General features: G+C 42.4%; 1 protein-coding gene across 2 annotated transcripts in view; it reads left to right on the top strand.

Moving 5' to 3' along the window:
* The window catches only part of ASIC2 (acid sensing ion channel subunit 2), a 1,118,261-nt gene that overhangs the window by 1,075,435 nt on the left and 25,068 nt on the right, over positions 1–17,758 (top strand). For both annotated transcript variants that reach the window (XM_073607638.1, XM_073607637.1), the window contains exons 6-8: positions 4,656–4,809; positions 7,369–7,460; positions 12,255–12,334. In XM_073607638.1, the coding sequence (XP_073463739.1) occupies positions 4,656–4,809; positions 7,369–7,460; positions 12,255–12,334 (326 nt within the window). The remainder of the gene's footprint in view (positions 1–4,655; positions 4,810–7,368; positions 7,461–12,254; positions 12,335–17,758) is intronic.

A 17,758-nucleotide genomic window follows, 5' to 3' on the forward strand; every position in this document is an offset into this window, starting at 1 on the left:
AGATGGAAGTGCATACATAGTATACAGTATTTGCAGGCAAGACAGTAGAGGGCAGCCGGTCCCTACAAACTCTTGCCAGATTGTTGGCATATCACTCGGGTAAAGTAGAATTTTCAAAGGGGAAATTAGCAATGGCAGCCTCCATGGTTCTCCTGTGACAGACTTCTTTTAGATAAAATAGATCTAAAATTTGAGCTTAGATTGGCTTTTACGTATAAAGATTGATTATTTTTACGCAAGCCTCTTAATTAGCATTAAAGCAAAAGCAGTACCAAAGAGGGAGGAAATCCAAACATTTCTCTGCGGACATCTTTGCTTTGGTTACTCTGAATGTAGGCTAGGGTTGCAAATCTGTTATTCTCTCAGATGAGAGAATCTTCTCCCCAAAATATCTCTGCACATCTTGCAGGATGAGAGTGTTTTCTATTGGTTTCCATTGCGTTTTATATCATGGCTTCAGCAGTGACGGCCAGTGGTAATTTTTTTTTTTGGGGGGAGGGGGAGCGGTGAACAGCATCAGTGACGGTCGGCGGGTCTCGTGTGCTTACCCCATCTATGCAGCACTTCATCGGCAGCATTCCTTGCTTGGAGGCGGCAACAGCTTTCCCTTCCTCTGCTCTCCACGGGCATCGGTGGCATCTGTTTCCTCCCACCTCGGTGGCCAATCAGGAGTCTTCTCTTTTTGGCCAATTGGAAAACGGGTCTCAGACCTGCTTCTGATTGGCCAGATTGAGGATCAGTGTTACAACAGCTAATATTCATTCACTGTTGTAACACCTGGGAGGGCTCATGGCGCAATGCTCTGTGCTCCGAGCCCACCCTATTTCAAAGCCTATTAGAGCATATGGCTCTAATCAAGTTCTTCAAAAAAACACCCCCACCGCTGTAATTCAGGCGCCTAGCATCCTGAAGGGGGCCCGATGCATGGATAGGGGGTAGCCGCAGCGGCCATGGATAAATGCATGAATCTATCAATTATTCATGTAGGGGGTATCGTGAATAGAGGGGGCGGAGCCTGGCGCCCCTAATGGATGGGCCACCACTGGCCTTCAGTGAGAACCACCCTGATATAACCAGTCTCTCCCATATAGGCAACTTATAGACAAATATAGGTATACAGGAGGAGGCCTGTTATATCACTAGAGAAACAGACAGGATTTGTGAAGTTTTGTCTATGTTACATTGTTTTACATGGCGAATGGAGGATTATTATATGCAGAATTGTAGATCTAAGCTAATAAAAACAGATAAAGACAATACCCACATCTCGTCTAAAAACAGACATTTGATTAAATCAGTGTTCCACACTGACTAAGAACAGCAAATCTCTTAGCATTGTTAATATCCAGAACTCACAAGAAACCTGATTACGTGCGCCTACTCATTAACACATCTTGCCATCATTCATTTCAGCCTGTTATGCAAATTGGACCAAATTTTTTTGATGTTTATTATTTTGAAACATCTTTTTAATAGGGTGTAATTGTTTTTGTCTCAAATCAGCATTTTTTCCTCATTTAACCGTTTTAATTATTTGCTTGTTTCTTCCTCGCTGCATCTGAGAGTCTAATTATAGCAGATCATTCAATAAATAGTGAGATATCCATCCTTTATTATCTCCCAATCTACAGATTCTTTGGTCTGGGCTGGAAAATGAAACATAATTTACACATCCTATCATCATTGTACATTTTACTAATATTTTAGAAATTCATTTTATGACAGAGAAAATGCTGTTTACTTTATTAACCTGTCATCACCATATAAAAGTAATTACTTCCATTTAAAGTATGTGTAAAAACTGGAGAATTATAAAGAATTTCTTCGCAAAAGAGGAAAAATCTTAAGATGCTGATCAGGGGCGTAACTAGAAATAGCAGGGCCCCATAGCAAAATGTTGTATGGGGCCCCCCTGCAAACAGCCCCCCCCCCCCCCCACAGCTGCCTTAGTGTCAACGCAGCATGACCTGTGCCACATACAGCGTGACCTGTGCCCAATGCAGCGTGACCTGTGCCCAATGCAGCGTGACCTGTGCCCAATACAGCGTGACCTGTGCCCAATACAGCGTGACCTGTGCCCCATACAGCGTGACCTGTGCCCAATACAGTCTGGTCTGCCTGTGCCCCATACAGCCTCACCTATGCAGAGGAAGAGGCAAGCCACCCGGATCAGCAGAGAGTGGGATTGCTCGCTGTAATAGCTTTCATTTGAATTTCCTGTCTTCCCGGGGCTCATCGTCACATAGCCCCACCTCTTGGCCCGACGCCTTTGATGATGTCACATGTCCCGCATTGGATCAGAGTTCTGTCTATCAAAGCCACCGGGCCAAAAGGTGGAGCTATGTGACGTGAGCCCCGGGAACACTGGAAGTTCTAATGAAAGCTCTTACATCGGGCAATTCAGCTCTCTGCTGATACGGACAGCTCGCCTCTTCCTTTCCTCTCTCTTCCCCTGGCTGGGAGACTGTGCCGGCTCTTATCCTCACTGGGCCCCACTCGGCTGCGGGCCCCATAGCGCCCGCATGGGTCGCTATGGTGGTAGTTACGCCCCTGATGCTGATCAACTGAGCCTGAAAAAATTAAACAGCGATCGCCATGGTTAAGTTCTCCACACTGAGGGGACCCTCTCTTTTCTTCTGTTTAAAAAAAAAATCTTTTTTTTTATAGTCCCAGAACAACAGCGGCAGGTGAGGCCTAAATGGAGTTTCCGATCAATATGACTGCAAACCCTGCAGGACAAAGGCATATTGAGCTAGTGTGCATCGCATCCTAGTTCATTATGAAATACTTACCTCAAACCGATGCCCTGAATTGTCATCGGCACTCCGAGTACGCGGCCGACATCTTCCACCGGAGCTACTTCCGGGTTCGCGGCTCAGGTGCTCTGATTGCCCGGAGCCACGATGATGTCACGAGTCCTGAAGAAACGGCACCAGCGGCCCTTATTATAGGCTTACCTGTAGGTAAAAGTTGTGTAACAGCGTTTACAACCACTTTAAGAGTTCCAGATTATACTCTCCATTTCGACCCAGCTCCATCATTCATAGAAGCTGGAACTTTTATCAATGAAACATGATATACGAATGGAGGGGGCAGACCTTTCAGCCATCCGCCTGTCCATTCATAAATTCTGTTTCATTTAGAGAAGCTGTAGAAATGGCTTCTATGAATGGTTGAGCTGGGAGGAAAGGTATGGCATAGTCAGGCACTCTTGATGAGTGCAGATGAAAGCGCCATCAGTTCTATCAACCCTTGCTGCACCAGGGAATTACGGCAGTGCAGGTGGGATCGATGGAGGAAAATTTTCATAAATCAGGAGCCAGCAGCACAAGGGACACAGCGCATTAATAGCAAGCCATGTCTCTTCTGCTAATTTTTGTTTTATATTTTAACTACATTTAGGCTTTATTATTATAAAAGCTAAACTGTAGTTTGTTTTGACAGTACACATTCCTGTTCAGGATAGAGCTTAAAGTGTTACTAAACCCAGTAATATGAAAATAGTTCATCTGCCCACCCCCACAGTGCCCACAGAATATAAATCTTCTTTTTACAATAAAATATTATTATTTCTCCAGTGCTGAGTTCAGGTAGGAGGAGATTTCCACTTCAGCCTCTATACACGCCCACATGAGTGATGCCAATATCATGTGACCTGGCTAGCTCTGAGAACAAGTAAATGTTCTCTCCAGCATAAAAGACACAACTGAGCATGTGCAGGTTGGCTACTGCCTGTGTGTTAGCTGGCTTTCCAAGGATAGACAGTGCAAGAAGGGAAGGATCTGTGCATACAGGATGAAACAGTCTTTTTACACAATGCAGATGATTAACCCCTTAAGTTCCACAGTGAGTATAACAAGCATGCTATGCTGCATATACAGACTGATTTTCCTGTTGTGGGTTTAGTAACACTTTAACTCAGTGTTTTGTCACTGGGGAATTCTGCCTCCAGCAGTGGTTTCTCTAGACCCTTGCTCTTTCACCTTTTCTTCTCCTCTATTACCCAATCCTGCCCTCCCTGGTTTATCAACATCGATGTAACACCGCTCTTCCTGCAGCTCTGCATCCCTCCCCAACATAGGAGCTCCCCAAAGACACCTCACCTCCTATCCAAATCACATCCTTCTAAGACTTTAGCCTTCACCTAAAACAAGAAAGTGAATGCCTAGGTATGACCTGGTCAGTCTATGCTCCCGAAAGCACTGCTGAGCTTTTATGTTTTTCCAGTTTAAAAGCTGGACTTCAGGCTGGTTAAACAAATAACTTGGTTATATATTTATTAAAAATAAATAATTGTATTCCCAATACAATTAACATAAGTACCAGAATGTGTCTTTTTGAGAGAAGGCATTTTGCAAGGATGATAACAGTGCTGCTTTAAAACATTGCTTCTGTGGGCTTACATTTTACATAACTCAAGATTTATACTCTGTAGCTAAGAATGATAAATATTTTCTTTTGCTATGCATAATTTAAAATATGACATACTTTGCTCTGTGTGGTATGAAGAATATCAATATGTACACAACACATCTTTGAGGGACATTTCCACCAATATATTCCTTGCGTTAAGGTATCTACATGCCACTAGATAAGCCTATATACAAATTGAGCGTAAAAGTCTGTTGTAATCTCTGTTGTCCTGTCCTTTGCAGGTTTACTGACAGAGAAGGATGGAGGGTTTTGCATGTGTACAATGCCCTGTAATCTTACTAGATACAACAAGGAGCTGTCCATGGTGAAAATTCCCAGCAAGACATCTGCCAAGTATTTAGAAAAGAAATTCAACAAGTCGGAGAAGTACATTACGTATGTACAAGAGCAAATTAATGCTGTGTCTCAATAAATGTAAATGAGGATTGCATGGCTGCTGTCCCCCGAAATACTGAGGGAATGCTGAGTATTGTGCTTCTATAACATCTGCTAGGTCACAGTTACTGAGCACTGTTTTAATCTAATTAAGAACAAAGACAGTGGGTTGACCAGGACAAATAAACACAACGATGACTACACAACTCCTTATTTAATACAGAAGATATTTGTTTGCATTAGGCAGGCCATAGAGCATGCAATTTCCTTTTTTTTCTATTACAGATGAAAGGAAAGAATAGTGCTCAATTCCCCCATCAACATAGTAGCCGAGCAGAAAAAAGTTGGTCTAACAGTGACTGCAGCCAATTAACTGCTGTCATTGTTTGGATATTCTGACAGTCGAAGGGTGCCAGCTGTCAGAATACAATAGCCACTATCCAGGGTTTCATCCATCCACACTGTTTAGCTCGCTGGGCTGAATGAGAGACGTCTTTATGTGTATTGTAGGGATGAGCTCGATGTTTGGGTCGAACATACGTTCAACTCGAACATCGGGTTCAAGGTCTGATCGGATCAAGCAACCATCGCCAGCGTCTGCTTTACATGGTGCAGGAATATCTAGGGGCAAGAGCAGACTTGGAGACCTTTCCAACAGAGCATCCACTGGGTTTATTGGGTCTTGAGGATGGACCACTGGCCAGAACTTGCTCAATATGAAATTGAGCTACTGGCCTGTCCTGCATCCAGCGTTCTTTCTGAATGCACATTCAGTGCTGCTAGAGGGTTTGTAATGGATCATAGAGTGCACCTGTCCACAGACTCCGTTGATAGGCTTACATTCATAAAAAATGAATCAGTCATGGATCAACAGCTATCAAGCACCTGATGCTGATGTAACTGATTGAATTTTCTATGTAAGTGGGATCCCTTGATGACTGCTTATGCTGAGTGACTATCCTTATTCCTCCTCAATCTTGATGATGCTAGCTTCCAATAATATTTTTGGTTTAGGGCACCACCACCACCCAAGGCCAAATTTTTCTGCCCCCGTTTAACAGGGGCATGTAATTACAATTTTTGACATAAGATTTCAAGGCAGGGCCGGTTCCTGTGCTCATCAAGAGTAACTGTGAGGGCTTACAGTGTTCTGGTACCACCAACACCTAAGGCCCAATTTTCTGCAGAGTATATAAAGCAGGCCGTATAGTATGTATATTGCTGTTCAGAGTATATAGTGCCTGGGGGACACCCACGCCATTTTTTTTTTAAATTTGGGTGCAGGGTTCCCCTTAACATCCATACCAGACCAAAAGGGCCTGGTGGGGGGGGGGGCATGCCGTTTTTTTCAATGATTTTCATCTATATTGCCAGGACCCGACAATACATTACAGCCAAGAGCAGTTCTAAATTACTTTTTTTCCTTTAGAAATGTAATTTTGCTGTGGTATTGTTCTAAACACGGGAAAACTGCGCCACTTTACAGGCATACTATAGACACCCCCCAGGCACAATATTTAAAGAAATATTTCATTTTTATTGTTTCACTTTAAGCATTATTAAAATCACTGCTCCCGAAAAAACAGCCGTTTTTAAAACTTTTTTTTGCACTGATACATGTCCCCTGGGGCAGGAGCCGGGTCCCCAAACACTTTTTATGGCTTTTTTTTATGACTTTTTAAGCATTTAAAATTAGCACTTTTGATTTTCATGTTCGTGTCCCATAGAGTTTAACAGCGTTCGCGTGTTCGAACAAATTTTTTGCCTGTTCTGCTGCGAACCTAATCGAGGGTTGTTCGGCTCATCCCTAGTGTATTGCCAGCTTTAAACTATTTACCAGTTTCTCACATGAATTTTGCACTCTTGAAGTGAGGTTCCAGTCTCCAGTTTTGGATTTTATTTTTTAGTATGGAGAATGAAATAGGACATATGGGAACCGTCCAAGCTGGGCTGGAGCAGATTTTGCAGATGAGTCCTCAGTATATACAGGAATTACTTTTGAGTGGGTAGACCCCTTAGGGCTCATTTACAGGATTGTTATATGTAAAGATGCATACAGCGTGTAGTTTTGTATGTAGCAGTATAGAACTCTAGAGGGACATTCACACAATTGCATCCAGGGCCATAATTTGCATGGTTTTTGCACTGGTACGCATGGAAGCATTTGTGCTAATGTTCAAATGCATACATGGACCATATTGGCTGCTGCTGTTGCTTAGATATGACATAGAAGTATCAACAATGTGTAGCCAGCGCTTACACACTACTGACATTTACATGTTGGACCTGAATGAGCCATTTATGTGGTGTGGCATAAATGACTTATTCAGTGCCGATATGTAAAGATCAACAGTATGTGATCAGTGGAGGCAGTGCTACTGATTACATATCGGCCATGACCAGATATTCTGTATGTATGTAAACATTACATGCATAAACAGTAAGGAAAGAATTTACTGCAGGATCTTTCTGCCGCCAAGATCTTGCGTAATTTTCATACAGTTGTGCAAATAAGCCTTTACAGACGTATTCTTCTTTATTTGTTTCTCCTCTAAACAGGGAGAATATTCTTGTCCTGGATGTTTTCTTTGAAGCTTTGAATTATGAAACAATCGAGCAGAAAAAAGCTTATGAAGTGGCTGGGTTGCTTGGTGAGTATGCGCTTCCTCACTTAAAATGATAAGCTTGTAATCAATGTGACTTTTTTTTTTTTTTTTTTAAGCATTTGCCTTGTGACCATGTAATATAATGACTACATACAGTATATGTGGCCACTTTCATGTAATTACTTAGAGAGCTCTAGCGTAGGTCAGTATGAAAGATCACGGTTGCAGGCACTGCCTTCCTGAAATGCGGCCCTGCTCTGTATAATAGAAACTGAAGGGCCTGCTGAGAGCAGGAAATGGGGTTTAGATGCTCTAATGTCTTGAACTATCTGGCTAGATTTATTTGTTAGGACACTATGTTGTTTCATCTTAAATATATTCTCTTCCAGCACAGAACGTTATTATCGCAGCTTGACATGCCTTTCATCTATATTACTCTAGAATAAGGCCAAGTAGGGCTCCATAAAGATTTTATTTAACCAACTATTAACAAACCAATAGAGTCCTCAGGGAAGAAGGAAACAATGAAAACAATTGAGTGAGCTAAAAAGTATGCATTAGGTGACACCACTAATGGAGGAAAAATATTTTTCCTGCATCAAATTGATCTTCTTTTTTTTTTTCTGCCACCCCCAACCCTGTGATATACTTGCAGCAAGAAACAAAGCGTATATGTACTTAATAAAGAAAGTGCAGCACTAAGTCATGAAAAATTGCATATATCAAAACAATCAATGTAGATCAAAACACATGCATGATAAATATCCATGTAATATAAAGCAAAAAATTCCATATATTAAAACAAATGAATGTCCCACAAGTGAATGTTAAATTTATGAAAAACTTAAGAGCAATGAATGTCCAAACCACCAGCGAATCACCTCACCAATGGGTATAGGCTCACCTCTAGGAATGCGACCCCCATCTAAGCAGGGTCAATCAGCGCTTGTAAGCCCCACGCCAGGACTCAAGGGATATCCAGCATAGCTGGCTCCTAAACTTCTCCCATAATCTCCTCCTCAGTAGTGAGCAACAGAATATACAGTGGGGACGGAAAGTATTCAGACTCTTTGTTATATTGCAGCCATTTTCTAAAATCATTTAAGTTCATTTTTTTTCCTCTTTTTCCTCCACAGCACCCCATATTGACAGAAAAACACAGAATTGTTGACATTTTTGCAAATTTAATAAAAAAGAAAAACTGAAATATCACATGGTCCTAAGTATTCAGACCCTTTGCTGTGACACTCATATTTAACTCAGGTGCTGTCCATTTCTTCTGATCATCCTTGAGATGGTTCTACACCTTCATTTGTGTCCAGCTATGTTTGATTATACTGATTGGACTTGATTAGGAAAGCCACACACCTGTCTATATAAGACCTTACAGCTCACAGTGCATGTCAGAGCAAATGAGAATCATGAGGTCAAAGGAACTGCCTTGTGGCAAGGCACAGATCTGACCAAGGTTACAAAAAAATTCTGTTGCACTTAAGGTTCCTAAGAGCACAGTGGCCTCCATAATCCTTAAATGGAAGATGTTTTGGACAACCAGAACCCTTCCTAGAGCTGGCCGTCCGGCCAAACTGAGCTATCGGGGGAGATGAGCCTTGGTGAGAGAGGTAAAGAAGAACCCAAAGTTCACTGTGGCTGAGCTCCAGAGATGCAGTCGGGAGATGGGAGAAAGTTGTAGAAAGTCAACCATCACTGCAGCCCTCCACCAGTCGGGGCTTTATGGCAGGGTGGCCCGACAGAAGCCTCTCCTCAGTGCAAGACACATGAAAGCCCTCATGGAGTTTGCTAAAAAAACATAAAGGACTCCAAGATACTCCAAAAGACATGCTGGTAGGTTAATTGGATCATGTCTAAATTGTCCCTAGTATGTATGAATGTGAGTTAGGGACCTTAGATTGTAAGCTCCTTGAGGGTAGGGACTGATGTGAATGTACAATGTATATGTACAGTGCTGCCTAAATTGACGGCGCTATATAAGTACCTGAAATAAATAAATAAAGATGGTGAGAAATAAGATTCTCTGGTCCGATTAGACCAAGATAGAACTTTTTGGCCTTAATTCTAAGCGATATGTGTGGATAAAACCAGGCACTGCTCATCACCTGTCCGATACAGCCCCAACAGTGAAGCATGGTGGTGGCAGCATCATGCTGTGGGGGTGTTTTTCAGCTGCAGGGACAGGACGACTGGTTGCAATCGAGGAAAAGATGAATGCAGCCAAGTACAGGGATATCCTGGACTTCTCCAGAGTGCTCAGGACCTCAGACTGGGCCGAAGGTTTACCTTCCAACAAGACAATGACCCTAAGCACACAGCTAAAATAACGAAGGAGTGGCTTCACAACAACTCTGTGACTGTTCTTTAATGGCCCAGCCAGAGCCCTGACTTAAACCCAATTGAGCATCTCTGGAGAGACCTAAAAATGGCTGTCCACCAACGTTTACCATCCAACCTGAGAGAACTGGAGAGGATCTGCAAGGAGGAATGACATCTTGTTGCATCTTTCCCAAAAAGACTCATAGCTGTATTAGATCAAAAGGGTGCTTCTACTAAATACTGAGCAAAGGGTCTGAATACTTAGGACCATGTGATATTTCAGTTTTTCTTTTTAAATAAATTTGCAAAAATGTCAACAATTCTGTTTTTTTCTGTCAATATGGGGTGCTGTGCGTACATTAATGAGGAAAAAAAAATAACTGAAATGATTTTAGCTAATGGCTGCAATATAACAAAGAGTGAAAAATCTAAGGGGTTCTGAATACTTTCCGTCCCCACTGTATGTTTATTGTCTGTAGGGTAAGGGGCCTTCTGAGGTTAATAGAATTATATGCCCGATGAACTGAAGCGGCATACACACAGTTAACTCCCTTTGCTGTCCGCATTTTAAAGAGGGATGGATCACAGGGTGACCTTTAAACAATAAGAAGCACTAGTGACATCTGAGCTGCACAATATCACCTTTTAACGGCTCAATCGTCACCTGAGTGCCGCACTGATGGTGAATTGACAGTTCAGCATTCATTTTAAGCTGCTTTAATAGGAACTTGACCCTAATAGTCAATTTTATAATGAAGGCACCTTTAGGCCAGCTGTGGAGGCCAGCTGTAGCACAGGTGTGGAGCAGAGCACTGCTTTTTGGAGTGCTAAGCTAGGGGCAGGAAAAAAAATGGCAGAACCCCTGGCAAAAAAAAAAAAGCTCATAGTGGCTGGTATTGCACAAACGTTTATGAGAGTTTATGGGCATTTGCTTTTTTCTTTAAAAAAACATTCCCCTCTGCTCATTTTTCAATGTACACTTTAAACCGCTAAACGCTGCTAAACTCCGCGTTGAGCACTTAACACCCTGTAGTGAGCTGACCATGCTGCCTCTGAAATCTCCAAGCAGTGTTTGTAACCCCACCCAATTCTGATAGACTATTTCAGTGCACAATAAGTTGGGAGCCCAATGGGATTACTGGTAGGATCACTAGGTATTTTTCTATACAGCCATTTTAAAGTGATTAAACATAAGGAGATGTGCATGTGTTGCAGAGATGTACTAAAAATGTTTATTTTATTGTGCCCAGACATATACTTTAAACATGCGCAGAAATTAACAAATTACACCCTTATATGTTCATTAACATACACTAAATAGCAGATGTGCCTCTTAGATGATTCACCATCAATTTTGGCCATATACACAACATGATGTTCTAATCTGCAAAACCAACCAAGCTGATCATTGCACCCTATCACAAACTTGAGCCAAGAAAATGAAGTTCAATGCTTCCGAGCATGCGTCGAATTGTTTCTAAGCATGCGTATGAATTTTGCGCGTCGGAATTTGTACAGACGATTGCATTTTCGGATAGGAATTTTTTACGACCGAAAAATTGAGAACCTGCTCTCAATCTTTTGCTGGCGGTAATTCCGCCAGCAAAAGTCTGATGGAGCATACACATGGTCGCATTTTCCGACCAAAAGCTCTCATCGGTCTTTTTTGCTAGTCGAATTTCCGATCGTGTGTACGCGGCATAACTGTTGATGGTAGATTGACTTGATCAGTCAGGTTTGGGATTGGAATTGATTGGAATTTGTCTGAGAATTCACATGTGAGTCAGAATAGCACACTACTGGGCTATCAACAAAAGTTAGAATCCTAGACAAAATTTGCTGAGCATGCTAAGTCCTCTGAAGATACCTAAAATTGTGATGTTACTCCCAATAAATTGTTATGGGGCGTACACACGGTCGGACTTTTCCGTTACAAAAGTCCAACGGACGCCGACGGACCAAATCCGGTGGACAGTCCTATCGTGTGTGTGGGCTTCCCCGGACTTTCAGCGGAATTTTCCAGTCGCAAATCTAACGAACTTTAGATTTGGAACATGCTTCAAATCTTTACGTCGTAACTCCGCCGGACCCAGAAATCCGCTCGTCTGTTATGCTAGTCCGACGGACAAAAACCCACGCTAGGGCAGCTATTGGTTACTGGCTATCAACTTCCTTATTTTAGTCCGGTGTACGTCATCACGTACGCATCCGCCGGACTTTTGTGTGATCGTATGTAGGCAAGTCCGTTCGTTAGAAAGTCCGCCAAAAGTCCGTTGAAAGTTTGTCGGACGGGCTGTCGGACTTTTGTAGCCGTAAAGTCCGACCGTGTGTACACCCCATTAGATTGTCAGTTCTGTCAAAAAAAAATGTGTCATGTGATAGTCTGATCCAATGTATGACCACCTTTAACATCCTCTGTACTTTTCATATACTGGTGTGAGGATTAGCTGCAGTGTGTGACATGTTTATCAAGCACTATCGGTGACACTGTGCCACCTCTTCCCACAGGTGACATTGGGGGTCAAATGGGACTTTTCATAGGAGCCAGTATCCTGACTATCTTGGAGCTATTTGACTACATATATGAGGTGAGTTAAAAAAAACACAAAGCCTTAGGGATGCTTTAAAAAAAGAAGCACGTGCACTGCCAAAGCAACCTGGGAACACCCAAAACCGAAAAGGAACAATGCACAAGTCACACTGCCTCGTCATACTTGTTACAGTGTTATATACTAGTCCAACTGACATATACGGTAAAGGCCTTTATTAGGACAGCATCACTATACAATAACCCATATCAAATATTTGGCACTTATATTTCTCTTAGGGCCCTTTCACACTTGTGCAACCTGAAAGTCGTGTGATTTTGCCGCACATTTAACACGACTTGAAGCAATGGCTGTGTAATCTTGAGGTCTATAGACCTCAAGCCGTGTCAAAGTCGGAACCAAAGTAGTGCAGGGACTACTTTGAAGTCGCTGCGACTTGAAGTTGCACAGATATGAATGGTACTCATTGGAAATCATGGGTTAGGACTCGTCATGAGACTTTGTAGTACTAAGTCATAAGACAAGTCGCACAAGTGTGAAAGGGGCCTTATCCAGAGATTCTCATACCTACATAAATCTTAGATATCCAATATTTACCAAGTATTTACCTTGTGAGGGCCACTTTCTTGCAAGCTACCCTAAATCACACCTATTTACTGTCTGTGATACCTATGTGTGGCAGAGCTTGATTTATGTTTATATTGAAAAACCCTCTTATTAAATATGATAAAATGTAAGCTTAATATAAGTAAAAAAAACAAAACAAAAACAAATGTAATCTTGTGGGACATGAACACACAGACATGACAGTGACCTTGGCTGGAGGGAAGGGAGATTGCTGACATCTCACATTGCATGCCAAACACACCACTAAATCTGGTTGCCGGCAAAGGTTATCATTTGGTATATTTTTAAGTTCTTCTTTTTAATAAAGCCATACGGAGAGCATTAGATTGGGTCTGTTATATTGAGGTAAAAGGTGTTTCTCCTTGAGAAAACCCAGGTATTAGGTGCAATCTATTCTGGATAATTGGAGGAGCAGAGAATCATTATTGGCCAGGATATGACAGTATGTGATCTCCTATAATGTAGATCTGGGTGAGCATAATAATTGCACACAGTGTGGAAGAGGAGGTGTGGGATCTTGAGCATCTGGATTTCAGCACTGAAGAAAATGTGTGGTTATTAATTTACCTTTGTAAGAATTTATTTTGGACTTTTTACACAGACACTTTGTTATTTGTAATTGTTTTGATTTTGTAACCGACCTTTGGTAAGGTGGGGTGCACACTTTATTTGGATTGGTTGATACAATGTATATGATTATAGAGTGCTGCACTTTTTTATTATTTGCTTATTTTATGTAAGTGGAACACATGATTAGCACTATCTAGCTCTATATTTAGGTAGGGATTGCTGCACGGGGACACTTTTATGTTATGTTGTGTTTACAATTAATGTACATTTTACTTATTGTACATAACAAAAATTGGTTAATTCTTAGACCACTGGGTTAAGCTCCACTTCCAGGTGATTGGATTTCATCTTTACTATTATCCAGTGTAATAGTAAAGCTGAAATCCAGTTCCGAATAATCCCTTCCACTTCCAGTATGACCGCTCTCTTTTTGATTTGAGTAATAGTTACTCTTTTTTTCCTTTTTGTGATCCTCTAACAAGGCTTGTGTACTGGCCTTGAGGCTAGTAGTATCAACTTCTATCCAGATTGGTCGCCTAGTTGCAATTGGTACTGAGAGGGGCTGTACCTGGACCCTGTAGAAGACTTTAAGGGCCTGTAGTGAAGTCTCCTGGTACTGAATCCCACAGAAGGCAATCGTGGGGGTTTGTAATGCTGCAGAGTGAGATAGCTTGTGGGGTGCTGTACAGGTCCACTGTGATGGAGCCCTGTTCAAGATTACCTACATGGGTAAGCCTGACCTCAACCTGAGTGGCTGGATTCAGTACCCAAACTGAAATTAGCACCATTTTGCCTCTGGGACCTTTGCACCTTTATTGGCAACCCTGTACCTACTATGTGTGTTTGGTCAGCCCTATACATACGCAACACCATCTTCTTGGTGATTCATCTGGGACACTGGCCACATCAGGCGCACTTAGGAGAGCTCCCTTCAACAGACCAACACTGGCAGCTAACTTGGCCTTGGGACCTCCAGGTGGTAGGACACAGTGGGGTCACTGCATCCAGTATAGGTCATGACTACCTGAGGTATCCCTGCACAGTATGCAATGACAGACATTACACACGGTGGGGCTGGGGGGTAATGGGGACCACAAGCTTTGAGGTGTGGGTTACTTGACAATAAAGATGGGCTTTCCTCCACAAGCACAGCAAACATGGCTTGGGGTCCAAGTTGGTTTCAGGTTTTCCCCTTACGCCTTTGGGAACCCCTTCCTCTAGTGCATTTGTGACGAAGGAGGAATTTTCCTCTTCCACATCCACTAATTTGGAGCAGTTGACAGATCTGGAAAGATATGAGGCAAGGAGGCCACAGATGCTCCAGGTCACTTCAGCTAAGTGTTGGCCTGTGACTTTTCTCCACCACCACTCCTGGAGCTAGAGGAAAAAGCTGAAAAAGCGCAGTGCAGAAAGGTACTGTCATCTGCCCCACTGAAAGTTCCCACTGAAAGTGGCTCATACTTCTGGCATCTTCCAGGCCCAGAAGACTACAGTTGGAATCCTCACCATGGGGGTTTGAAAAAAACTTAATTGTTGCAGTCAGAATTACCTGGACCTAAGGTGACTGGTTTAGGGTCTTGGAAGGCTCCATAACCAGCTAAGTCATACTGAGGAAGTACAGTAAGAGGACTGGGCACGCCTGGACAAGGCTTTTGCATCTCCTAAGCAGTTTGTGCAACATTACCCAGTAGAGGAGAGCTTTAGCAAGATATTCCAAGTCCCGGCAGTGGAACTCACTCTGTCTTATCAGAACAAGGCCCTTGTGGTTCTAATGGACAATTTTCTGGTGTTTAAAGGACCCTGCAGTTAAGTTTAAATCTCTCTTCGAGGTGTCCTTTTTCATGGTAGGGTGGCCAGGCAGCCCATAACTACTACCATGGGGGTTTGTCAGGTCGTATTAATCTAAGCTAAGCTCATGAATAAAAAGGGTGCTTATGAATAAATGGTGTCCTTTAGGGAGTTTCTTCTGTGTGGTAGCACTTGGATGGCTTTCCGCAGGCGTTACTTTTATGTGTGGGTGGATTAGGAGATTCTCTTAAGCAGCTTTCCTGCCTGGGCCTCATGTTGGTTCACATGATAAGCATTTTAAGGCTTAAATGTTGGTCAGTGAATGTTGGTCAGCTGGAATTAATGGCCTTTGAGGGTGAATGCCTGTTTGGCAATTGGATACATTTATCCACAGAATTGCTGAAGGAAAAGGAAGCTCTTGCCACTAAAGAAAAGGCAAAAACCAATGGGGACCTAAATCCTCTTTGGCTACGGGTAGGAAGGGTCCCATTTTATCCCTTCCATATCTCAAGGACCAAACAGAAACCTAGTGACCCCTACCATAAGAGAAATTGTATTACCAAGCCCTCCAAGGCAGGCGATGAGCCTTCATCCTAGCAAAGATGTACTTCATTTTTTCAAGTGGGGGGAGAATGTTGGCCTTCGTGTCCATTTGTGTTGGACCCGAGATGTTCCAGACATCTGGGTTCAAAACATTATGGCCAGAGGCTACAAGATGGTGTTTTGTACCTTGCCGCCTCCATGCTTCATGCTTATAACACCTGACAAAAGAGTGGCCGTTTTTGCTGCACTGGACCTGTTAAGTTTGCAACAGGCTCACTGCCCTGTTTCAGAACAAGAAAAGTTTCACAGATATTATTCTAACTTTTTCACTGTGCCAAAACATAAATGGTGGTGTGCATCCCATTCTAGGGCACAAATGTCAACTTGTTCAGAAGTTTCAAATGTAATCCATCAGGTTAATGATTTCCTTTCTTCATCAGGAGGATTTACAGGCCTTGGTGGGCATCAAGGATGTCTACTTGCACATTTCCATTTTTACCTGAGTATTGCTGTAGGGGAACAACATTTTCAGTTTGTTTCTCTGTACTTTGGCCTTGCCACAGCACCAAAGATTTTCACCAAAAACTGGCCACTTTGCTGGCTTCCTGCTCTCAAAGATGCAAGCTCATTGTACCTTGGACAGAACTTCACGTTTCAGCCCTGTATAGCACTGTCATAGAAAATGGGCAGGTGTACTTCTTAAGCCACCAATGTCTGCATCCTGGAAAGTGGTTCCTCCACCCGAAAGGGTTTCAAACTCTCTGCCTTCAGGGGGATATGCCCCCCCCTCTTCGATTTGTCAGTCTGACTTTGTGAGAACACTTGTGCCTTTTTTTTTTACCTATTTACCTTCTATTACTTACCCACTGCATGTCTGCGTGCAAGCAGAGCGGCATGGAAACGGGTCTTAGAGCCACCTAGTGGACAAATATATATATCCTTACTAAGGGAAATGGGCAGTGAAGCCTTGCGGCTTCTCTGCCTGTTTCCTACTGCGCGTGCACGAGTCGCACAGCGCTTTCTGAAAGGTCCCGTTGTCTTCTGGGACACACACAGGTCCCAGAAGGCGATGGGGGGGGGAACAGGAGGGCACAAAAAAAATGGCGAAGTAATGTACGCCGCCGTGGGACAGAATTCCTGAAGAAAATATACAAAAAAGGTATGCAAAAAAAATCCAAAAACGAAGGGGGTGGGGAGTGCTTTCTGTTTTCGGAATTCATTCTTTCTTGCCTGGAACTCCACTTTAAATAACAAACATGTGTGTATATATATATATTTGTCATCACCTGTTGGTATTAAATAGTACATGCATACAAAATAATTTAGATAGACAAAAGAGTTTTTGTTTCGTATTGCTAGCAAATATTTATGTCAGGTTTTAAATTATCCCAAAACAAACAAGACAACCGTAATTTGTGTAAATGACATATTTAGTCAGGTGTGAAACTCATATGCTCATTTACAATCAAGTAACAGTCATTAATGCTTTCACACGTGGCACTGCCAGGTAGACATAATATCCTCCTGCATAATTGGCACAGTATGGTGCTTGTGTGTACCTGTTTTGTATCTTATCATCATGTGATTATAGTGCCTTTGTGGTAGAAATGAATATGTAACAAACAATACACAAATGCCGTATATAATAGAGACCCGGACTGCATGCTAAAGTGGATGGTGCCAGCTCTGCAATGAGTAGAGCATGTTTGTCATACAATTTAAAAATGATCTAAAACACTCTGACAAGGTTTACTGTGGTATAATAGTTTGTTGTGTGAAGGTCGGTAATGTATCTTTCAGCTGTTTCCTGCATATAGATAATGGGAATTGGAAATTATCAGAGTCATTTGCAAGACACAATGGGCATCATTTGTGTGCACTCTGCCTTTCCTCGCTAAGCAAATAGTTATTATTTTGTGTGCTGACCTACAAACA

Source organism: Aquarana catesbeiana, linkage group LG12 (assembly GCF_042186555.1).
Source record: "Aquarana catesbeiana isolate 2022-GZ linkage group LG12, ASM4218655v1, whole genome shotgun sequence".
Taxonomy (NCBI): domain Eukaryota; kingdom Metazoa; phylum Chordata; class Amphibia; order Anura; family Ranidae; genus Aquarana; species Aquarana catesbeiana.